Raw genomic sequence first — 24492 nt, 5'->3', positions numbered from 1 at the left:
TTAGCCAAAACAGTTAACATGTAGCTGAAATATTAGCTAACTCCAAAATAGCCTAAAAAACCTTAATAAATGCCAAAATAGTCCAAAAAGCTAACAGAATGCCATCTTAAAATCAAGAGGTGTATCTCATAGCGAGATGAATACTATGATTCAATACTTTGGTTCATAGTAAAATCCAATATTTTAACTCAATTGATCACATGACCTGGAGGCTATTGAGCGAAAATGCTATTTTTAGGTATAAAAATTCAAAATTTCAATTAGCATTTTAGCTCAATAGCTTTCAGATCACGCGACCAATTTATTCAAAATAAGTATTAGATCATAGCACTCACCTCTCTACATGAGATGCGCCTCTTGATTTTAAATTTAAAAACTATTACTATTTTTAATGAATTTTTACGTGTTAATTTTAGCGTTTTAGCTCAATGGCTTCCAGGTCATGTGATCAATTGACTCAAAATTAGTATTGGATCATAGTACTCACTGTTCAACATGAGATACGCCTCTTGAATGTTTACGAGTAAACATTATCATTAGGAGAAGACTCCTGGTTTTGTCCATAACAGCAGATTTATTGTTCTCTGAAGTTCTAAAGTTCTTCTTCGGTTTCGTCATTGGATCTTTTCTCCCTGAAGAAACTTTCTAAATAGGTTTTATTGTTTGGTTTTTGTTATCTTTGGGCTACTGTCTTAGCCACACAGGTAGCCGCTTTAAGTCACGTGACCAAGACAGATGTTGTGAACAGAATTTCAAAATAAAACTTCCTTCAGGATCAGAAAATAAACTAAACGGAAATAATCCGTTTGCGCTTTAGGAAAAGAGAGGCAGAGAAAAAGCAAACAGGAAGCACTTTGTGTTAAAGTCACTTTTCAAAGAAAATTATAAAGTAAAATATATTCTATCGTTTGTAATTTTTGTTTAAGAAAATAAAAGCAGGCACAAAAAAAATATTAAAATTGAAAATCAAATTTTGAACTTTATATTTTGGGAATATCACCAAGTTCTAATGTGAAAAGATTTTACAAAAAGTCAAATTTTGAGTGGTAAAACCTGCCTGAACCTGTCTGGGACAAATGAGGAAAAAAGGATATCCCCCCCAAACCGAACTGGTTGTGCCAGTCGGTGGGGCCATAACTGTAACTGAGCCTGTCTGGTTAGAACAGAACTCTCCTCACCTTTCCTGGAATCAAATTCAGCCTCTTTAGCGGCTCAACTTGAAAAGTGGACGTTTGTTTTAATGAACAAGGTCGCATCCCATCACTCTAGTGGAGATTTTGACATGTTTTCTGGGAAACTCAGAGGTGGACCTGCAGGTTCGTTTGGTCTGCTGCACATCCGCGCTGAGGTCATGAACTTGTTCGACTTTCCCAGTCAGGATTTTCTGGTCGAGTGCAGATTTCATCAGAAAACGCTGTTATTTTCTAAAAAAGACACACCTTCCAAAAACCCGCCCTCTGAGTATCAGTTTAAATCCTCAATAAGTCGTCATATAGATGCGTATTTCGTTCTGATTTCGTTCGTCTGTTTCAAAGCGTTTCATGAGATCTGACTTTACTGAGTCGGGTGGTGTCAGCAGGTCTTCACATGGCGCTCTGGTTCTGTGTTCCTGGAGTCATTTTAGCTTCTGAGAATTCTCTCTGAGATAATTATGGTCACTGAGGCAGAAAACCTTAAAAAAAAAAAACAACTTTCGACCCGTTTCTGAAGCGATTGATGCTTTATCTGTGGTTGAAAAGTGATCGGAGATTTCTTGTTTCCACCACAGAATGTTGGGATGCAGTCATTTGTAAATACTTTAAAAAACGTGTAAACAGGTCAATTAATTAATACAATTATTTGAAAGAAAGTCCACTTTTTACAGCACCTTTTCATCTAAACAGCATCAAATATCAACATCTCGGAGCTGCTTTGAAGCGTCTGCTTTGAGAGTTTCTACTGACTTTCTTTTACCATGATAATGATGAGTTACCATGACGACAGTGGCTGTTTATGAGTGGGTGTAGCTGATTTCGTTTACAAAAGGAATGTGGGGAATGCGAGGTCTCCGGAAAATGAAGCGACTTGAGCATCGAGACGCAAGAAAAAGAAGCTAAAGCAACACAACTGTTGATGACGCTTAATGACGCTCAAATCTAGAATAGAGTGTCTCTATTTTCAGCCAAAAGCATTCACACTAGCGTTATCACAGGTAATGCAACTTTTCCATTTTAATCTAGTTTTAATACCAGAAACTAAAAAAAAAACAGAGGCTGCACGATTCACTAAAAGTTTGATAAACTATCATCTTCAATGCCTTTATTTTTAGTTACTTTAAAGCTAATAATGGTTAGGACGTGTGCTTTACATCCACTTTGTGCATGATTATGATTAATTGACTAATTGGAAAAAATAATCAGTTGGCTATTAAAATAATCGTTTGTGGCAGCACTATTTTCTTGCGACTGGATTAACGGTACAAACGTTGAAAAGTCACCTTAATGCAAGCGTGGTCCAGACTGTCGTCATGGTGACGAATGCTGCCCTGAGCCGATTTGCTGGACTCGTCTCCCTCAGGGGTCTGCAGGAGCACGGGGGACGGCGGAGCGGGAGGAGACGATGCGACGGAGTGAATGCTTCCACTGATGATCACCTGTCGGCTCACGCCCTCCTCCCCCGCCATCATCTACACAAACACAGAAACAAACGGCTTGGCGTTTGACCGGGAAAAGCGCCCGTTTTCATTGACCTCCCAGCTGACCTTCTGTGACCCGCGGCTCTTCAGCTGCACGTATTTCTCCAGCGCTCCGCGGCAGAGCTCCACGATGTGCTCCATCTGAAAGTAGCTGGCGGCGGTCAGGTAGCTGACGATTTCCTCGGAGCTGAACTGCAGGAAGCCCGTGTAGCACGACTGCAGCAGATCGCACACCACCGAGGAGCTGTACAGCATCGAAACCTGTTAAACAGAAACAGAGCGGGTTTTTTTCTGAACTGGGGCGACCAGATGACGCTTTTACCTGCGTTTCTGTTCACCTGAAGCTTCGGCGACGGGTTGAGAAGAAACTGGTCTCTTAAGAAGGGAGAACACGCAGCGAGCACAACCTTATGGCCTCGAAACGTCTGGTTGTTGTTGGCCATGATGGTGATGTCACAGAAGTGCTGGCGACACCTGAGGGAGTTCATGTGCTTCAGGGTGGTGTCCCCGTGACCAGGTAAACGGAAGCACACCGTCTCCATCTTACCTGCACGGAAAACCAGAAATGTCATCGGATTATATGAACAAATGATATTTAAGGTCATGATATCTAAGATCTGTCTGGATCAATAAACTACTTTTGAATAGGTAATAATTACCTTTAACCACTGAGTTTAGATGAGCTATGACTAATTATTGTTGTTGATCATTTTAAAATATACCAGTATTTCATAGAACATATAACACTTTTTAAATAAACTCCAAAGATATATAGGCTAGGAGCTTTAAATAAACAATGACAGTATCTGAAAAACATTACATCTGTATAAGAATATGCCAGAAGTATTTGCTTACTTCTTCAAATGAAATGCACATTTTAAATAATTAAAAAATAAAAATCCGTCATGCAAATAGTTTCCACAAAAAAAAATTCCACTTCCAGGATGTCAGTGAATCCAAAGAAATAGAATGCAGCATATGCAACTTGTCCAGTTGTGAAATTTCCTCATGACTAAATATTTCACAGTCATCTGCTAGTAGTTTTACAACAATGTAGAACTGAGTGGAAACAACAACAACAACAGCTCAGTGACAAAGTGGTGAGCCACACACATCAGAAGTCTGCAACCTGCAGCTCCAGATCCACATGCGGCTCTTTTATCTCTCCGTTGTGGCTAAACATAAAGTGATGGAGACTGCTGACCCAGAGTCAGCAGCTCCCTCTAACCAAAACTACATAAAGAAAACAAATAAACAAAGCCTGCAAGACTACCAAACTTAAACTAAAATAACAAAACCCAACAGTGTAAGACTGCTGAGGACAAAGAGGGGAAAAAAAAGAAAAAATTTATATAAAAGAGAAATAAACTAGTATTTTTTTTAAACACAATGATTACTTAATTAGAATGTATTAAATTTAGATGAATTAAATGTATAAATTGATGTCTGAGGTTCACATAGATGATAAACTATGTAGATTTTTACATCCTGTTGACCTGAAGACGTCTTGTTTGCTCAACTCACCTCCAGAATGAACAGATTTTATATGCAAAGAAAAACTTTGGTACAAAGTTTGATCTTTTATGAGTTAAAAGCACATAGTATCTTATGTTGCACAAGAGATGATCCTATTTTGCACATAGCATCTCTTATTTTGAAAATAAGTAAAAAATAAATAAATACAATTTTGAGAGATGCTAGGTTCTTCTTATATTTTTGATTTAGTTTGTGCCAAAAAATAGAAAAAAAAATCATTTTATTATTTTAAAAAAAGACGGTGTTGAATGCAAATCCAAATTTCTTAAAGGCTAAAGTAAGACTATACTGATCTTTTTAGGTTTTGATCAGTAGAAAACGAGTCCAAATGGCTCTTTTACTGTTAAAGGTTGCCGAACCCTGACATAGAGGAGGTCGTGTGTGACCGACAGACCTCCAGAGGCCTTCAGATTACCTGAAGATCTGAGGAAAAAAGCTTCATGGAATAAGCTGAGTAGCTTCACTCAAACTATACATTGGCAGGTGCAATAACTTCTCAATCTGATGAATGAGTTACGTTTGGAAATTGTCAGGAGACCTGCATTTGTCAGTATGTGGGCTGTTTCTCAGCAGCTGGGTTTGGCCCCCTTTGTTCCAGCAAACGTTCTTCCCTAATACTTCAACATACCGAGCGACACGGACAATTCCAAGCCTATGAGGACAGCCCCTTCCTGTTGCAACATGACTGCATGAAAAGCTGAGTCTCTGCTCTGCACAAAGTCCTGACCTCAACTCAACATCACCTTTGGGATGAATTACAACCAAACCCAAAAAGCTGCGTCTTCTCATTCCATGTCCTCTGTGTCTGGCTTCACAGAAATGGTCAAACATTACCAATAAGTTTGTGGAAATCGCTACCAGAAGAATGTAATTTGGCTGCAAAGGCAGACATCTGAAACCCAAGAGAAGTCACTTAAGTTCATGTGACAAAAACAGACACATGTAAAGGCTAATTTCCCAGACATTAACACATATCTACCTGTCTCTGTATTTATTTTTTGTGCGTGTGCCTTCTATAGCACGTAGTATGTAAAGTTCTTTATAAATAAAGTTTGATTTGAAAGAAAAAAAACTGAAATGCCAAACTTAAAGGGAAAATTGTAAATTAATAACACGAGAAGCATGTATTATTACTTACCAAATGTAATAATAAAAGTGTAATAAAACAGTTAATTTTGCATCACGTGTAACATCATGATTTGCGATTCAAAGTTGTTAGCTTTGAAAAGAAAGGTTAAAGAGTCAAGCTAGCTAACGTATCTCAGAGTAAAAGAAGATTTAGGACAATTAAGAAATTCAGTCCACGTCAAATGTGTTAACTAAACTTAGATGAATTGTTTTTTTATAAAAAGAAAATAAAAAAACAAAGAAAACACATTATATTCGTTTGTTTTGTCTTCAACTAGCTAACATCCTCGACTGTTAGCTAGGGTTAGCTAAAAACTAAAACGCTCGTGCCTGAAATCTACGGTCCGATCCAAAGATGATCAGTTCCCAGCCACAGAACCAAAAGAATCGCAATTTTGGGGAAACTTTGTGCTTATTTTTACACTTACCTTTGTCTCGTTCTGTTCGGTGATTTGTAAGCTTTCCAAAAAGCAGAAGAATTAACTCCGAAGGCACACTGCTGACAACATCTCGTAGCCTGTGCAGCTCCCCTCGATTTCTGTTTACTTTGTGGCCTCGTGTTCCCGTAGGGAGTCAACAATCATCCCAATCAACCACAAATCCAGAGTTCCACAAACTAAACCGACTTCGAATCGGTTTCCACGCGCAACTTTCAATGGAAAACGGCCACGAGCCACGAGCACGTACGCTGATTCCTGATCAGTGATTCGGAATCAGTGTGCTTCGGAGGGGGGCGTGGCTGGAGCTGTGACGCAGCACGTTCATCGACGTCCTTCGGGAAACATGTCGGCGTCCCACTCAACGACAAAGGTAGCTACCGCGAAACGGCTTTACGAGCCTTTTTTACGCTTTTCTTCTCTATTTATAGAATTATATGAGCACCAATTTACTTAAAATAGCAAAACTCACGAGTCCTGCACATCGTTAGTGTATTTATTTATGTCTAGATACGAATTATTGTCTTGTAAGCAGTGCTGGGATGCTAGCAGTGCTAGCATGAAATAGTTATAAATGAGCATTTAGGCAACATTAATTCTTACATTTGACACACATTTATGACTATTTGCTTCATATTTCAACCCTGTAATTCATTTATTTGTTTATATTTATCATTTTAATGTATTTTAGAATACATAGAAGAGTGTGTTTCTTGTTTTATACGCTAAAATAACCATTCATCGTTAAAAATAACAAAAGCAAGGGCATGGAAATTCACTTGTGTATAAGAAACATATTTCACAAATGGTTATTGTGTCTATATTTGTGTGAAAGACACATCTAGTAAGATCCTGTTATGGGATGGTTGACATGGCAACGGGGAATCTTACAGAGAGCATCAGTCAGGAGCTGGGGTTTGAATAGAATGATGAAAATTGGTGCGATTTTGTATGTTTGTTTGTTTGTTTTTAGATACATTTTGTGCATCACGAGAAGTTTTTGTTTTAATTTCTTGCTGGAAGTGAAGCAAATAAAGCAGGTTGCCATCATCAGCAGAGATTTGAGTGCAAAACCTTAATTCATGTGGTGAAAATACATTTATTTAAAAATATTTGTTATTAATGAGTTTCATAGTGGTATAAAAAACTTTTTTTTTTCTTGCTATTTGAAATATTTTAGCTATATTTGCTCAATCAGAATGAACCAAGCCATGATAAAGTGCAGTAAATGCACGGTTCCAGTTTCTGAAAATCTCTTTTTTGGTCTTTTCTTTGATAGGATGACTCTAAAACTGACGACACAGAATCCCCCAAAGACTCTATAGCAAGAACAAGTCAAGAAAGCAAAGGTACGTTTACAACTTCATTGTTTTTGTTTTTTGCGACTGTTCTTTTGAGACTCATGTTTGTGTTTATTCCAGAGGATGATGATCTCCCCACGCCAGATGATGCTGAGAAGGCGACGCCCACTGGGGCGGTGCAGAAACTGCTCTCATGCCAAACGCAGAGCGACAGTGGCAGTGTTGCAGAAGAAGAAGATACGCTGATCCATGCAGCATCAAACAAACCTGCTGCAGGTGAGAATTTCTTTCTCCTGATTTCATCTGCTTCCTATATTGCTTTGATCTTGAAACTAGATCTCAAAGAATTTATTTAACTTGTCAAAAACGTCAGAAATGCACTCTTTGAAGGCTAAAAACTTAGATTGGAAGATGCAAACTTATGATGAAACACTAAAAAGTTCATTTCTAAAAAAAAAATTCTAGTTGAAAACTGAAGACACTTTAATATTTCAAATATTAGAATTTGCTTATTTTGCATTATTATTGCTATTATAAACAAGAAAGGATGTCTGACAAAGCTGAAAAAGAATCAAAATGTCCAGAAAAAATGACTAAAATCTTTAAAATGGTCCCCAAAATACCCTAAATGACAAATGTATGAAATTATAAACTTAACTTTAAAACAAAATTGACATTTTACCCTTTGTTATGGAATTAATCTCTATTTTAATAGATTAAAATAAAATATTTTTTCTTGAAAATTATTTTGTAATTTTGATATTAACCCTTTGATGTCTTAATTTATTTCCAGCTATGAAAAACAAGATTTTCTTGTGTTTTTGCTTTCAAGTTGATTCTTAATTAAGACAATTTTGGAGCAGAAGTGGTTTAATGTATATTTGCATCGATAGTTAACTTCCTACAAACTTTTAATACTTTTAAAATATTATTTCTTTAAGAGATAAATAGATAATTATCCATTAATTAAAAGCAAGAATACAAATAGTTTTTCTCGTTTGTCTCACAGGACACGCTGCCAAGTCTCTTTCCTCGCCGTCTTCATCGCTGGCGTCCTCTGCGTCTTTAACCTTGTCTCCCGGTCGAGCCAAGATGAGTGTTTGTAGCCCGTCTGGGAGTAAATCTTCTCCTCCGCTTGCTCCATCCTCCTCTCCTTCCACCGCCTCCACTTCTGCCTCCCCGTCTGTTTCTCCTGGCCCACCTAAGATCCACCGGGCCCGCAAGACCATGAGCAAACCGCAGGTAAAAGATCTAAAGGTTTGATTATTTTTGGAACATTTTTAGACTTTGTTTCTGTTTTTATGTCATTTTTTTAGCACGTTGGTTTTGGTGAAGCTGCTTCAGCATCCCAGACTCCATCAGGATCTCCACGCCTCATTTCTGACCCTGAAAGCGGTCAGTAACATTAAAACACTCATAAACTTGTATTTAGATCGAGTTAGATAAACTCACACACTTCGTTACATTAATGTTTCTTTATAGTGGTCTTAAAAAAGAGGAAGCTGGGTCATTTATCAGACAGCAGATGTGAAAACATTCCAGATCATTCTCAAACTGTGAGTTTGCAGCTTCCTCTCTTCCTAAATCAAGTCTTTGTTTTTTTTTATTGGTGGTTTAATCGTGTTGTTGTTTTGAAATGCAGGACGAGACGTTGTTTCATAAAAAGGCAGAAACTGCTTTGATGAAAAGCAAAAGGAAGAGCGGGGATGAAGGAGGAGAACGGAGCCAGAGCTCCACTCCATCCACACAAGATTCTGGAAACGTGCGGAACTTTGATGCTCTTTTTCAAACCTTGTCCTCTAAATCTGTAAAAATCTGTTTTCTCTGTATTCATGAAATCTTTTTTGTTGTTTTCTTTTTCGATCAGTTTCAAAATGGAGTCGATGTGAGTGAGCGAGTGAGTGAAACTGAGGATCACGTGAGTAAACTTTACTGCAAACCTGATCGATTCCTCAATAAATACTAACAATTTTGTTTTTAATGCAACATTTACATATTGCTGCATCTGTAAAGTATGAAACCCTGAAAATTACATTAAAAAACCAAACAAAAGAAAAACGGTTTCCACAAATAAATGATTAGTGGGCACAAATTTGTAATTTGAAAGCACAAATTAGCATTCAGTGCACGCAAATTAGTGTTTTGTAGGCATAAAAATTAGCATTTAGGGAACTCAGATAGGTATTTTGTTTGCACAAATTAGCATTTTACAGCATTTTGTGGGAACAATTAATTTTTTTTAATGGGGACAAATGAGTACTTAGTGGACAAAATGGAAAAAATAGCATTTAGCACATACAAATCAGTGTCTTATAGGCAAAAAACGCAAATTATTACTGTCTAGTGTGCAAAAATTGGCCTTTTTATAGCTTATTGTAGGCACAAATTGTTTTATTTAGACCCAAATGAGCATTTTTACACAAAAATTAATGTTTTGAAGGCAAAAAATTGGCATGTAGTGCACACAAATGAATATTTTCTGTGCAGAAATAGCATTTTGTCGCCACAAATTAGCGTTTAGTGCACGCAGATTAGCATTGTGTGTACACAAATCAGTATTTTGTAGGTACAAATAAGCATTTAGTGCACAGAAAGGCAAAAAATTACCTTTTAGTCCACTTAAATTAGGCTTGTATAGGAAAAAATAGCATTTAGTGAACACAAATTACAATTTTTTGGCCACAAATTAGTAAATTATACTAATATTAATTAGTGAGCACAAAAACTCTAACATGAAATGCAAATAATATGCTCATTTGTGGCCACAAATCCTAAATTCAGGCCATAAAATGCTGACTTGTGCCAACAAAATGTGAATAAACTCTAATTTTTTTCCACAAATGATTAATGTATAATGACTAATCTATAATTATTTTTTTTAATGTAATGTCCAAGGCTCCATAGTGATTTAAAATTGATGCTTCTTAATGATCTTTTTTGTTTTTTTAATGTTAATATTGTATTTCAGGAACACACAGTCTATGTCATAAACATATCAACAGTGTTGGAAACGTTAAAATCCAGAACCCCCGACGAGTTTGGATGAAACATTTCTGAGTCTAACAGTTAAAAACATCAGATTTAATCATGTTTGTAATCTTTATGTTGGCGATCTGACACAGAGATAAAAGATCGTAGTTTTCATGAAGTCTCAACGTCTTTTACATTCCAGGTTTGCAGTTTATATTTAAGCCAGGTTAAGTTATGGCTTCAATGACAACGTTTGGATCAGTTTAGTAGATTTTTACTCTTTTCTGATACTTGCAGGTTCAGTTTCCCACAACAGGTGGAACAAATTTACATAATTAAATCTCATTCTCAAAGATATTTCTGGGTCAAACTGCAAACTTTAAAAGTCCACAAAGTTCTTAAAGTTACTGGTTAATTAAATTCACTTTTTTTTTTTTGCTTTTGTTGACTTTAACTATTTGTGTCTTTCAGGGTTTGGAGTCTGAAACACTAAAAAGTGTCCGGAATGAGGGCGAGGAGTCTTCGTGGTCGCTGTCAGGTCGGGGCAGGAAGAGAAGTTCTGTTGACCTGGTGGAGACAGAAGAAGGTGAGCGGTCGGATCTGCTCGGAGTGGATTCATTTGAAGTCCTTATTCCTGTAAAACTTCAGTTATGATGAGTTTCCAGTTTCACTAAACCTTTAAAGTCCCTCTTTGATCGTCTATTGATCTACTTTAATTATATTTATGCAGTTTTAGCCAAAAGAAAACGTAGTTTTCTAAGACATAGTTTCTGTAGAGTGGCAGGAGTTCATTAGAAATTCACCTCTGAGTTGTGGGCGGGACCAATGGTGATAAGCAACCCCGCCCCCTTTCCCCTCTCCTCCTCGTTGCTGAGAGTTTAGAGCTCAGCTTATTTTCCACATCACAAATACGATCTTTTTCAAACTGCATTTCTTCGTCTGCTCCTGATTCACAACGATTTGAAAGAATAAATACTCATAATTCCAATTTTAATCTTAATTTTCTTTATATTTGTCTTCCATCATCAGAAAAATGCCACTAGAACATGTTAAAAAAAACACATTTTTCATCAGAGTGGGTCTTTGAAGCAAGAAACTAATGTAAAACCAGATTTCCTGTCCCACTAAACCTTAAAAATATCTTCGAGATGCATATTTATTGATCATTATTCGGAATTAAAAGCAGAGGGGAATTCCATTCCCTGTAGAAAGTATTTGTGGGTTATTTCTCCGTTTTATGCTGTTCTGTCCTCAGAAGAACGAGCCGATGAATACACCGAGGTTCCTTTGGGTGACCTGGACATCGCAGCTGCTGACAGTCTGACTCTTTCTCCTCCTCCTGGTGGGTTTCTGTCCACAACCAAAATGTTGTTGACCTTTGACCTCTGTAAGAGGCCGCCATCTTGAATTCTCAAAAAGAAAAAAGAAAAAATCACCTTTTTACCAGCTTCAGAAAGGGATTTCAATTTATCACCTCCTAAATCCTCGAGCATCATTGGGATATACCTGGTAAAAACATTGGAATCAAAAGTTGTAGAAATTAAGTTCATCTATTTATCGCACATTTATTTACTTGAATATTATTAAATGTTAGTTTAATGAATCGTTTGCTCAAGGTGAACAAAACAATATGACACCCAAAATGAACATATTGGGAATGTGGGCGTGGTTAACAAAAAACCTCTGTTGCTATGGAAATCTAAAAAATTACTTTTGCCGATTCTTCTAAAAATGACATAGAGGTGTTCGACAGCCCCAGGCGACCAAAAAACAAAATGGTTGCTATGGAGATAAACCAACAGAAAAGCCGCCATTTTGAAAAAAGTTATTTTTTTTAAATGAACTTGTCTATGGGGGAGGAGCGGTGAGCGAACGGCCTGTAGCAGCTGCTCAGCCAGTGAGGGGGGGTCATAGGGGGTAACCCTGCAGCAAGGGTGGGTAGTTAATGCAGGTCATAAAACCCCAGTGCTTTCATTTGTTTGGGATTTTGATATTAAAAAAACGATGAACACACGTGGACAAAAGTGTTGGTACCCCTCAGTTAAAGAAGGACAAACCCACAATTCTCACTGAAATCACTCGAAACTTACAAAAGTAACAATAAATACAAATGTTTCGAAAATTAAACAATCAAAATCAGCCATCACTTTTGAATTGTTAATTAACATAATTATTTAAAAAAACAAACTAATGAAACAGGCCTGGACAAAAATGATGGTACCTCAATGAAAGATTGAAAACTATTTGACCAGAGTGACATGGTTAACTCAGGTGTGTCCTTTAATTGACATCACAGGTGTTTCCAAACTCATAATCAGTCAGTCTGCCTATGTAAAGGGAGACAAGTAGTCATTCTGCTGTTTGGTGAGAAGGTGTGTCCCACACTGAACATGGAGAACCGAAAGCCAAGGAGAGAATTGTCCCAGGGCTTCCGAAAAAAAATCGTAGATGAACACCTTAAAGGTAAAGGCTATAAGGCCATCTCTAAGCAGCTAGAAGTTCCTGTGAATACAGTGGCTTACATTATTCGGAAGTTCAAGACCCACGGGACAGTAGCCAACCTCCCTGGACGCGGCCGCAAGATGAAAATCAATGACAAATTGAAGAGACGGATCGGTTTGTACTTGTGATTTGCACACTGATCAAAAGGTTCCGTGTGGATGAATGTTCAGATCTCGTGGGTTCTCGCCCCTCTTCCCTGCAGACGGAAGCGACGCCGGCGACACGGAGCGCCTGGAGGAGCTTCCTCTCTGCAGCTGCCGGATGGAAGCTCCTCGGATCGACGGCACGAGCCAGCGCGTCAGCAGACAGTGCATGGCCACGGAGAGTATCAACGGAGAGGTCAGGGAGCCAGCCTTTGTCTCCTAAATAATCACAATTAATAAAAGCCATTAAGAATTTTCCTGTTTCAGCTGCGAGCGTGCACCAGCTGGACGGTGAAAGGCGAGACCATGCGACCATCCAGCCGGGTGTCCCTCATGGTGCTCTGCGACGTCCATCGCTCACACATGGTCAAACACCACTGCTGTCCGGGCTGTGGGTACTTCTGCATAGCAGTAAGTGTATAATAACATCATCAGTATTTGGTTTATTAGCGTTGAGGTAGGAATCAATCTGTAAAATAGGGTAAAGGGTCAAATATCAATTTTGTTTTGAAATCAATTATATAAACATTTATTGAAAGCTCTAAAACTATATTTTTAAAACTAAAAAAAAACATAACTTTTTAACATAATTATAACTAGATATTATCTGCAATAATGCTAGTGTGAATGCTGTAAGCTGAATTTGGCCGCTGAAGATGCTGAAATTGATAGCTAAAAACGCTAAAATATCAGCTAAATGCCAAATTAGCCTAAAAAATGAAAAAAAAGAAAAACTTGGGCAAGCCAAAACAGCTAGAACGTAGCTGAAAAAAATAGCTAAACTTCAAAATAGCCCAAGAAAATTGAAAAAAAAGCCTAAATTAGCCATAACAGCTGCATGTATTACCCTAACTAAAAGATAGTCTAAGAAACTTAAAAAATGCCTAAATTAGCCAAAATAGCTCGCATGACATATTAGCTAAATTCTAAAATAGCCTAAAAAACATAGTAAATGCCAAAATAGTCAAAATTAGCAGAATGTCGATTTTTATAACTTTAGAACTGTAACTTTTTAACATAATTATGAATAATAAAAAGTCATGAATATTATTCCAGAATAAATCAACTTAAACCTTAAATAACTTTCAATATTTTACTCTCCATAAAAATATATTTTGTAAAAATTATACAAGTTAGGAATGAGCACAAGATAACATTAATAACAATAAAATAAAATGATCTGGAGGGCCGGATCCGGCCCCCGGGCCTTGACCTTGACACGTGATTTAAGGTATTTTTGGGGCATTTTATAAAGTTTTGTTGGTTTTTCTGAACATTTTGATTATTTATCATCTTTAGCAGATGTAGTTTGTTTTAAATAGCAATAATTATGCAAAAGAAGCAATTTCTAATTCTAATATTTGCAATATTAAAATGTCTTTATTTTTAACTAGAATTGTTTTTTTATAAATGAACTTTTTAGTATTTTAACATAATTTAGCATCTTCCAGTCTAAATTTTCAGTCTTCACAGATGCGTTTCTGCAGGAAATGTGAGTTTTTGACAAGAAATTCCTTGAGATCTAATTTCAAGATCAAAGAAATATAGAAAATCTTTTTTCATGTTTTTATTTTCATTTTTTTCCTCTCCTTAATCCTGTTTTTATCTTTCCGTATTTTCCAACATCACAGGATGTTTTCTTAACTAAAACCCGGTCGTGATTCGTCCTCTAATCTCCGTTTTAGGGCACGTTTCTGGAGTGCTGTCCCGACCAGCGCATCGCGCACCGCTTCCACCGCGGCTGTGTGACCGTGCTGAGCAGCGGGCGGAGCCGGGCCAACGGCGGCGGCATGATCTTCTGCCCCCACTGCGGGGAAGACGCCTCGGAAGCTCAGGAGATCACCCTCCCCTCCTCCAGCTCCGCCGCCACCGTCGTCACTATGTCCGCCTCCTCCACCACCACGCCGTCGCTGCCCCCCGCCGCCCCCTCAGGCCCCTCCCTCAACGCCTCCACCGGAGGCACGCAGGATGGGAAGATGCCGGAAAGACCCGTTAGGTGAGTTTGGATAACTTTATGCTTGTTTAGATGTGATTTCTCTAACGGCGTTTTTTTTTTTTCCTCCCTCAGCGCTCGGATGCAAAGCCACGGCTTGTTCACGCTGACGGTGGAGCAGCCGCCGCAGTCGGTGGCCACCGCCGCCACTGCGACCGTCACTGCCGCCACCACCCCTCCAGGAGAGGAGGGAGTGGACAGCGTGGGGCCGTCGCTCTGCATGCCCAACGGGAAGCCGGTCTGTCCGAGCGCACTTCCACCTGGACCCAGCAGGGCGGCGCTGCAGAAAGCAATTCTGACACAGGACTCGGAGAGGTTTGAGTTTTAGATTTATTTAATGTAGTCAAACTACATTCACAGTCGTAAAATAATTTTTAAAATAATTGAAAACAGTTAATTAAGTCATTTTTTTTTATTTTTGGACAAATGACAAAAACTAAATTTTAATTAAAAAAATGTGAAAAATATTTTGTACAAATACCGTATACACATTTTATTTGAATTTTATTTTTATAAAATATTGAACCATAATGTTCTCAAATACACACTATAGTGAAATTATTCTGCATATTTCATGTTTTTACACTTCTTATAATTAACCGTCTTCATTTAAGCTCAAATCCTGCAGAAATCAGTGGTTTTGCAAAACGGTTTATGTAAGTTAACCAGGATAACTTTAAATTGGTCAGATAAAATGTAAAAGGTATTTTTTTTCCTGAATATACCAATATTTAATCATTTTTTCCATTTAAAAATCCTTTAAAGAGTCATAATGGGTCTTGTGATTTGCTCCACCTGCACAAAAACAAAGATGCTGTCAAATAAAAAGCACAAAACAAACAAGGCAACATTAATTTACCATCTGCAGATGTAAACAGAAATATAAACGTTTTCTCATTGTTCAGAAAATACGCCTGTTATCCTCGTGATATTCAGATTTAAGGGACATTTGCTAAGAGCTCACTCAGAAAGTTGTTTAAATTCTCAATTCCAAATGCTCAAAAGCAGGAAATCAAAAGCACAGATTAACATTTTCAGAATAAAATGAGAACTTTTTGGTTTGATTCCACAGGAGGAAGAAGTTGAGGTTTCACCCCCGACAGCTCTATCCAGCCGCCAAGCAAGGGGAGGGACAGAGAGTTCTGCTGATGCTCAGTGAGTTTTTCCCTCTTTTTCTAACCAAATTCTTGTAAATTAAAACAAAAAAACACCAAAAAATTTTAGTAAAACATAAATATTTTTAAATTTGTCATTTTACATAATAATGAAACTTAATTACCAGTCAACTGGACTGGCTTTTATTTTAGACAGTGAGACATCTTCCAAAATAAAAGCAGTATTTTGGCTACACCGATGCCGTCCACTTGGATCTACACAGAGTTGATTCTACCTGATGCTAAAAATGGATTTGAAAGTTGATAATTCATGTAAAGAAAATGGTAAGGTCGAACCGGGGTGGGATTATACAAGTCCGCTTCCTCTCCCTTTCAGGTGATCAACTTGTGATTGATGATTTTATTTTATGTGCCTGCTTGAAATAAACCATTTCATTCATTCATTCAAAAGTCAAAATAAAATCAGTTTGATGCTAAAAAAGCTCCAAACACTAAAGCATCCGCTGCAGAAAAAAATCTTTTTGACTCTTTATTAGCATGTTGGAAATGTAATCAGTCTTTGGGTTAGGGTTACTGGACTTACTTTAGCCTTTATGAAAATTGACATTCATGACATTCTCATTGTTTTTTACTTTTTAGTAAATGTGAATTATGTGAAGTATTTTTGGTACGAACAAAAGCAAAAATATAAAAAGAAACTATCACGTCTCAAAGTTTTTTTTGTTTTTACCTTTTACCTTTAGTAGAGGCCAAATTAGCGAAAAAGTAGCTTGTTGCTTAATTACTAGCTGAACTTCAAATTAGCAAAAAATTCCTCAGTAAATGAAGTCAGCCATAAATGTTAGCATGTTGCTAAAATAAAAGCTAAACTCTAAATTAGCCTAAAAACACCAGTAGATAACAAAATAGTAAAAAAAATGTTAGCATGTTGCCAGAAATTGTCTATACTCCAAATTAGCATAAAAAAAACTCATTAGAGGCCAAATTACCCAAAAAAAAATGTTAGCTCGTTGCTCAGCTTAACTCCAAAATGGCCTAAAATTCCTTAGTAGACTAAATAAGTCAAAACATTAGCATGTTGCTAAAATATAAGCTAATTCTAAATTATCCCCAAAAAACTTGAGTAGATAACAATTTAGCTGAAAACATCTGCATTTTGCTAAAATATTAGCTAAACTCCAAGTTGGCATAAAATTAATCACTAAACTAAATTAGTCAGAAACATTAGCATGTTGCTAAAATAGAAGCTAAACTTTAAATTAGGTTAAAAACCCCAGTAGACAACAAGCTAGCAAAAAATGTTACCATGTTGCTAAAACAGAAGCTAAACTCGAAATTTTTTGAAAATTACTATTATTTTATTTTTTTCTTCAGCCAGAGAGCCACCATGGAGAGATAAGAGCCACATGTGGTTCTGGAGTCGCAGGTTGCAGACCTCTGATTTAGTAGAATCCTTGATGAATCTATTGTTGTCACTTTTTATTGTTGAACTTGAACTTTTACACCGACTGTATATATGATGTAAAAAGAAACATCACGTTAATCGCAATTAATTAATTAGAAAAAAACAAGTGCCTTATTTTATTTTATTGGCCTTAATCTCTATTTATTAATTGTTATTACTATATTTTGTGTTTCTTCCAGCTTCATTTTTCATCAGTTATTATCCCTAGAAATTAGATTTCGGAAACCCTTTCACTTTTTCTTAAAATGACAGGTTTTCTTTTTTTCTGCCATGTTTTCTGGGTAAGAAACTTCGTTCCTCTGCGCCCGTTTCCTGACTCTCCACTCGCACTGGTTTAGTCACTAGAGAAGGTCCAAAGTCACCTAAACTTCTGTGAAGTTCATGTATAATGAACATATTTTTAAGATGGTTTTGTTTTTTTAAATCTAAGTAAATGAAGGTGTGATTTAAAAAGTGTAGCAACAGAATACAGTTTTAGACGCAGCTCAAAAGTGAGTTGAACTATTTTTAGAAGAAAATGAAATGAAATAAATGAAAAATGATCGCCTGACAGCACTAATAAACGTCGTCCTCCATCTGTGCTTCCAGTGGAGGGAATTGATCCCACGTACCAGCCGGACTCCCAGAATCGGCGCTCCGCTCTACACGCTGCAGCTCAGAGAGGCTTGCTGGAGATCTGCTACATGCTGATACAGGTGAGGCGAGCGGCGGTCCCGAGTGTCTCCTCCTCCTCACCCTCCGGGTCGGTGTCTGAAGTGATGTACGCTGTGACAGGCTGGCGCCAACGTGGACGCCAAGGACAAAGAAATGAGGACTCCTCTGCTGGAGGCCGTCATCAACAACCACGTGGAGGTGGCTCGCTACCTGGTCCAGAGCGGAGCGTGCGTCTATCACGTCGTGAGTGCCGGGACTCGAACGCACGTTTTGAGGCCGACCGCTTCTCACGCGTGTTTATCATTAGGAGGATGACGGATACACCGGCCTTCACCACGCAGCCAAGATGGGGAACCTGGAAATCGTCAACATGCTTCTGGAGACGGGGCAGGTGGACGTGAACGCACAGGTGAGGGGAGGAGCTTAGTGTAGATGTGCTGTAAACATCTAAGTCAATTCACTCGCCACTTTTCATTCTAAAGATGTAAGTAAGTAAACATCTTTAAGCATCAGTGAGCAGCGATTGGTTTGAGTCAGTCTGAGTCACCGTTTCTATGGCAACCACTCTCACCAATCAGATATGAGCATGTTGGAGCTACACGAAATCTGTCAATCAAATGTTTTGAACGTTGGAGCTCCACCTACTTTTATTGAGGCATCTGATTGGTCAGTACATAAAAAATTAAGTTTATCAAGAACAAGAATGGTTAATTTGACACATTTCTATGGGATTTTGGATTCTTGGAGCCACTTCCTGTTTGGAACATCAGGAGGGAGGAGTCTTTCAGTCCAGTTCTCATATACAGTCATTCGTCAAACTTTATTACCTTAAAAATTGGATGAAAACATCATTAAGATCGTCTTGGTTTAACTACAATCCAGCAGATGTTTACAGCGTCCCCACAGAACTGTTAATGTTTGCCTTATAAATAAAGTTGCACAGTTTAGCTTTAGATCAGGGATGTCAAACTCAATCGCACGAGGGGGCAAAATCCAAAACACACCTTAGGTCGCGGGCAGAACATTTATTGAACAATCTAAAACTACATTTTTAAAACTTTAAAACCGTAGCTTTTTTAACCCAATTATGAACTAGATGTGTAGAATAACCTGTGATAATGCTAATGATGAAGCTGAATTTGGACGCTGAAGATGATAGTAGTGATAGCTGAAGATGCTGAAATTGATTGCTGAAAACGTTGAGGCTGATAGCCAGCTAACATATTAGCTAAATCCCAAATTAACCTAAAACAAAAAAAGCTTAGGTTAACCAAAACTGCTAGCATGTAGATGAAATATTAGCTAAACTCCAAAATGGCATTAAAAACAGAACAAAAAAAGCCTAAATTAGCTCAAACAGCTAGCATGTTGCTGCAATGTAAGCTAAACTCCGAAATAGCCTAAAAAACAGAAAAAAGGCTTAATTAGCTGAAACAGTTAGCATGTAGCTGAAATATTAGCTAAACTCCAACTCTTATCAGAATGCCAATTTTTAAAACATTAAAACTGTAACTTTTTTACATAATTATGAATGATAAAAAGGCAGGAATATTATTCCAGAATAAATCAACTTAAATAACTTTCAATATTTTACTCTCCATAAAAATATATTTTGTCAAAATGAAACAAGTTAGAAATGAGAACAAGATAACATCGGGTCATTAACAACAAAATAAAATGATCTGGAGGGCCGGATCCGGCCCCCGGGCCTTGACTTTGACACATGTGTTTTAGATGCTCGTGTTTGGTTCTTTCAGGACAACGGGGGCTGGACACCCATCATCTGGGCTGCAGAGCACAAACATGTGGAGGTGATCAAGGCTCTGCTGAACCGAGGAGCAGACGTGTCCATCACGGATAAGGTCGGTTCTGACCGCCAACGTCTGCCTAACAATCTGTCCTTCTTTCTACTTTAATTACTTGTTTTTTTTGTGATTTCAGTTTTTTTCCTCACTATATTTGTGTTTATCTTTAGGTTTATTTCATTAAATAAAAAACAAGTTCCTTATTTTTTTTATATTGAATAATTCTCTGCAATTAATTATTTATTCTTTCTGGTTTTTCTTCATCTTTTATACATTTCTATCTTTTCTACATGCTAGCAGTTTTAAGCTAATTAAGGCTCTTTCTTTGACTATTTACCAATTTTTTTCCTCTCTTAATGTCATATTTTCCTACTTTTTCTTCAAAATAAGCTTTGAATTTAGAAAATGAGATAATTTAAGTGAATTGTTTTGTTAATAATCTTGTTGACTGTATCTCATCGTTGGGTAACCAGCATTTCTTTGACGATCAGACTGAACCACTGAGTTCTTACAAGTTTATTGATTAATTTAAACCAGCAGAAAGTGGAAAGTGAACAAACTACTTAATCTACCTCACCAAACTGGAATAAATCATAATAATAACCCTTACTAGTGTTCTATTCCCCTGTAATTCTGGAATCTCCCTATAGATGGCACACTACAGATATATTGACTTTTGCTTTGGTGCAGAAGGTTATTTCTGCATTCATGTGATGTTGTAAGATTTGTTGTTTTTCTGATGTTCATGTGTTTTTTAGAAACAAAAACTCCCAAACGTTCTGTTTTAGAATAAATAAATTCATTTTCAATCCAAATAAATGATGTTTTCGTCCAGATTCCACCTTATTTCTTTCTCTAATGATTACCAAACACGGATCTGCTTCTGTTTCGACTGAATTAAGCGATAAATAAAAATGTTTTTCCAGGAGCTGAACGTTTGTCTCCACTGGGCGGCGTACGCAGGAAGTGTGGATATCGCCGAGATGGTGCTGAATTCCGGCTGCTCTCTCTCCTCCGTTAACATTCACGGCGACACGCCGCTGCACATCGCTGCCAGGGAGGGCTACCAGGACTGTGTGACGTGAGTCGACGGCGGCGAGCCACAAACCGTTCTTCTGTCTTACGTGAACACAACATTTACTCCCCTCCACATACCGAAGTTATGACATAGAGAACAACCCCAAACCCCCCAAAGGAAGTTTTGAAGCTATTATGGGATGGCCACAGGACCTACAGTTTGGCGGCCATTTTGTGGCCATCCATCCATCTTCTTCCACTCATAGGGGCAGCAGTCTAAGCAGGGACCCCAAAGCGTTCCCAGACCAGCCGAGAAGCATAGTCTCTCCAGCGTGTCCTGGGTCTTCCCCGGGGCCTCCGCCCGGTGGGACATGCCCGGAACACCTCTCCAGGGAGGCGTCCAGGAGACATCCGGACCAGATGCCCGAGCCACTTCAACTGGCTCCTCTCAATGGGGAGGAGAAGCGGCTCTACTCCGATCTTCTCACCCTTTCTCTAAGGGAGCGCCCAGACACCCTCCAGAGGAAACTCATTTCAGCCGCTCGTAGTCGGGATCTCGTTCTCTGACGGCATCAGAATCAATCTGTGGCCGGAAGCGGAAATCGGAACTTATACCGGTTGCGTAAGCGGAAATGCCCTAAACTTTAGAAAACCCTTTCAAACTGATATTTTAAAACCTTTTCAAAACTCTCAGCTTTTACACCTTTGAATGACAAAGTGACAGAGAGAAAAAAAACAGTTACAATCAGCTGATCTAACAAAGTGTAAAAAAAAGAATGGCAAAAAGGGGAAAAGGCCGAAAGCTTAAGACAATATTTTTATTGCGGATATTAATTTTCGGGTGCCATATTTTTTTCTCTGTAGCCAGATTCTTGTAAATATCTGCCGCGAAATCCTGGAGGGTCTGACAGGAGGAATGTGGGTGTGGTGAACAAAGAAAACCTCGGTTACCAAGGAAATCCAAAAATTGACTTATTCTGATTCTTCTGAAAATAGCATAGATCTGTCCATCATGGCCTGATGACCAAAAAATAAAATGGTTGCTATGGAGATAAAAGCTTCAATTTTGAAAAAATGTGGGTTTTTTCATGAATTTTCCGGCTTTTGGCAGAGGGAGTGGGTGAGGGGCGTGTGGCGCCCGGTCAGGAGGGGGATGGGTAACACCTGCAACTCCCCCTCATGACTTTAGTAAACTTAAAGTGTGTTTTCCTGCAGGTTGTTCCTCAGCAGAGGTGCAGACATCGACGTCATGAACAAAGAAGGAGACACGCCGCTGACCCTCGCCCGAACCGACACCCCAGTGTGGGTGTCGCTCCAGATCAACAGGAAACTACGACGAGGAATAACAAACCGTCTCCTCCGGACTGAGCGGATAATATGCCGGTACTTCTTTTTTTATTCTTTGTTCCCGACACCGTAAGCGTGAAAGTGTTATAAACTTTTATGAACGTTTCTTTAGGGACATCGCCCAAGGCTACGAGAACGTGCCCATCCCCTGCGTGAACGGAGTGGACGAGGAGGGCTGCCCGTCCGACTACAAATACGTCTCAGAGAACTGTGAAACGTCGGCCATGAACATCGACCGGAACATCACGCACTTACAGGTCGGTACTCGTCCGGTTCTGGAGGTTCTGGACGAGAGTGGACTCAAACCGACGCCGTTTCTGTTGCAGCACTGCAGCTGCTCTGACGACTGCTCCTCCAGCAACTGTCTCTGTGGACAGCTCAGCATCCGGTGCTGGTACGACAAGGTAAACACACGTGTCAGAGTCACGGCCCGGGGGCCGGATCCGGCCCTCCAGATCATTTAATTTTATTATTAATGACCCGATGTTATCTTGGACTCTCCTGCTTTGGGGAACAATGGGAAAATTCCACCAAAAGTGACTGGAAAATAAGGAATCCTGACTTCATCAAAGATGAAGAGTTTTTTTTATCTAATCAAATTAAACTTTATTTATAAAGCATGTTTTATACAACAGTAAATGCTTTACAGACTTAAAACGATGCATTCAACCCTTCCAACCTGCTTCACCCAACATGTTAAATGATTACTGCTGGGTATCGATAATAATTTCCACAACTGATTTGATTCGAGACCCTAAACCGATTTAATTCAGATTTGTTTTTCTCAATTCAATCAAGTTTTGAGTTTACATAGTTTACACATTTAGACACATTAGTTTAGAAATACATTAACAATCTATATATATTTTTGATGATTTTCATATTAATCTGAAACATACTGTAAAATGTATTAGTGAAATAATAATGAGATTGTTACTAGAATACAGTGTTACATGGAGAATTGTTCTGCTTCTCCTGGAGGGTGTTTCAGTTTGGCCACTAGGTGGCGATCATGCTATAGTATTATTATTCCAGAAGAAGAAAGAATGAGGAACTGTTTTAGACCACAAATGGTTACTTTAAAAATATTTCCTTAGAAGAGTTTGGAAAATTCATATAAAGATGTTCATTTAGTTAGAAATGTATGTTTAGGTCGACCGAGCGTTAGCATTAACTTTCTTATAGGAAATTCCATTATACGTTAGCATCAAGCTAGCAGACTTTAGCATTTTGTTCTAGATCAATCTCTACTTTTTTTACATCTATTTTATCAACCCAGCCCTAAAAATGATGCATAAATAAAACTCAAAGTTTAAACACAAATAGAAACTGTGTGATTTAAAAAAAAATATAAATTATATATTGCATAAAATAAATACTATTTAAAGTACCATTAAACAACAAAAGTAGGAACATTGGATAGTCAAAAAATACATTAAAAAAGTGTATTTGAAATGAGATTAGAGAGCATTCTTAAAATGATGAGAGCTTTGAGATGGAGTCTAAAGAGATAAGATGTTATTCCAACTTTCAACCTTTAATTGTTTTAATCTCTTAGTTCTTTTTGAGAATTTAATATAATTTAAACTTGAAACTTGACACAGAAACTTGAATTTCCACACTCCACAAAAGCTCCCGGGCCACCGTAGATGTAGTCCATCCAGAGAAGAACATCAGAATCTCCTTCCAGCTGACGTTGCTCTTCTCTCCTCAGGACCAGCGGCTCCTTCAGGAGTTCAACAAAATCGAACCTCCGCTCATCTTTGAGTGCAACATGGCGTGCTCCTGTTACCGCAGCTGCAAGAACAGAGTGGTTCAGGCCGGCATCAAGTACGTGAGACGCATCAGTGCGACGGAAAACTCCTGCGTGTGTCATCTAGTGCTCCTGATTCTAGGAGCTCAGTTTGGTGTTTGGATCTACGATCCTCCAATCTGACTCTACCACAACACTGCAGACCAACGATGTTTTCATTGAAGGAAAACTTCCTGCTAAAGAAGAGTTTTGGATTGTCCATCCTCTGCTTTCCCCTCAGAGTCCGACTGCAGCTCTACAGAACCGAGAAGATGGGCTGGGGGGTCCGAGCCCTGCAGGACATCCCCCAGGGAAGCTTCATCTGCGAGTGCGTCGCCGTCCTTTGAGTCTTCTTCGTTTACGCAGAGAGAACGGCGTTTCAGAAAGTCACCTCCGTCTGGTTTACACGCAGGTACGTTGGAGAGCTGATTTCTGACGCTGAAGCCGACGTACGAGAAGACGACTCCTACCTGTTCGACCTGGATAACAAGGTGAATACAGAAATGTGGTCAGGTGTCAAACAAAATTTGGATTCAAGATGTTAAGAGCAGCTGAATAGGAGAGGTTCTGAAAAGAAATCTTATCTCTATCAGATTTTTTTTTTTTTTTTTTT

General features: G+C 38.4%; 2 protein-coding genes and 1 long non-coding RNA gene across 4 annotated transcripts in view; 1 reads left to right on the top strand and 2 right to left on the bottom strand.

Moving 5' to 3' along the window:
- The window catches only part of LOC112162483 (zinc finger and BTB domain-containing protein 12), a 7788-nt gene extending 1893 nt beyond the window's left edge, over window positions 1-5895 (bottom strand). The window contains exons 1-4 of the mRNA XM_024298254.1: window positions 5767-5895; window positions 3013-3221; window positions 2741-2935; window positions 2477-2665 (exon numbers count right to left, since the gene is read on the bottom strand). Of these exons, the coding sequence (XP_024154022.1) occupies window positions 2477-2665; window positions 2741-2935; window positions 3013-3216 (588 nt within the window). The 5' untranslated portion in view covers window positions 3217-3221; window positions 5767-5895. The remainder of the gene's footprint in view (window positions 1-2476; window positions 2666-2740; window positions 2936-3012; window positions 3222-5766) is intronic.
- Window positions 5896-6010: 115 nt separating this feature from the next.
- ehmt2 (euchromatic histone-lysine N-methyltransferase 2) overlaps window positions 6011-24492 on the top strand; it is a 21285-nt gene continuing 2803 nt past the window's right edge. Inside the window, exons 1-26 of one of the 2 annotated variants that reach the window (XM_024298251.1) lie at window positions 6011-6148; window positions 7055-7124; window positions 7197-7352; window positions 8086-8318; window positions 8393-8471; window positions 8559-8632; window positions 8719-8838; window positions 8944-8994; window positions 10518-10632; window positions 11305-11388; window positions 12751-12887; window positions 12959-13102; window positions 14377-14687; window positions 14760-14999; window positions 15757-15839; window positions 17853-17959; window positions 18039-18161; window positions 18226-18327; window positions 19676-19780; window positions 20650-20804; window positions 21956-22123; window positions 22200-22344; window positions 22414-22491; window positions 23802-23917; window positions 24121-24207; window positions 24292-24370. In XM_024298251.1, the coding sequence (XP_024154019.1) occupies window positions 6122-6148; window positions 7055-7124; window positions 7197-7352; window positions 8086-8318; window positions 8393-8471; window positions 8559-8632; window positions 8719-8838; window positions 8944-8994; window positions 10518-10632; window positions 11305-11388; window positions 12751-12887; window positions 12959-13102; window positions 14377-14687; window positions 14760-14999; window positions 15757-15839; window positions 17853-17959; window positions 18039-18161; window positions 18226-18327; window positions 19676-19780; window positions 20650-20804; window positions 21956-22123; window positions 22200-22344; window positions 22414-22491; window positions 23802-23917; window positions 24121-24207; window positions 24292-24370 (3189 nt within the window). In that variant the 5' untranslated portion in view covers window positions 6011-6121. Of the gene's footprint in view, window positions 6149-7054; window positions 7125-7196; window positions 7353-8085; window positions 8319-8392; window positions 8472-8558; window positions 8633-8718; window positions 8839-8943; window positions 8995-10517; window positions 10633-11301; window positions 11389-12750; window positions 12888-12958; window positions 13103-14376; window positions 14688-14759; window positions 15000-15756; window positions 15840-17852; window positions 17960-18038; window positions 18162-18225; window positions 18328-19675; window positions 19781-20649; window positions 20805-21955; window positions 22124-22199; window positions 22345-22413; window positions 22492-23801; window positions 23918-24120; window positions 24208-24291; window positions 24371-24492 lie in introns of both variants that reach the window. The other variant, XM_024298250.1, reaches the window with a different exon arrangement.
- The window catches only part of LOC118599318, a 5402-nt gene continuing 4508 nt past the window's right edge, over window positions 23599-24492 (bottom strand). The window contains exon 2 of the long non-coding RNA XR_004948622.1: window positions 23599-23884. This is a non-coding gene — a long non-coding RNA (uncharacterized LOC118599318). The remainder of the gene's footprint in view (window positions 23885-24492) is intronic.

Source organism: Oryzias melastigma, linkage group LG11, assembly GCF_002922805.2.
Source record: "Oryzias melastigma strain HK-1 linkage group LG11, ASM292280v2, whole genome shotgun sequence".
Taxonomy (NCBI): Eukaryota; Metazoa; Chordata; class Actinopteri; order Beloniformes; family Adrianichthyidae; genus Oryzias; species Oryzias melastigma.
This window is presented reverse-complemented; position numbering and strand designations above follow the sequence as displayed.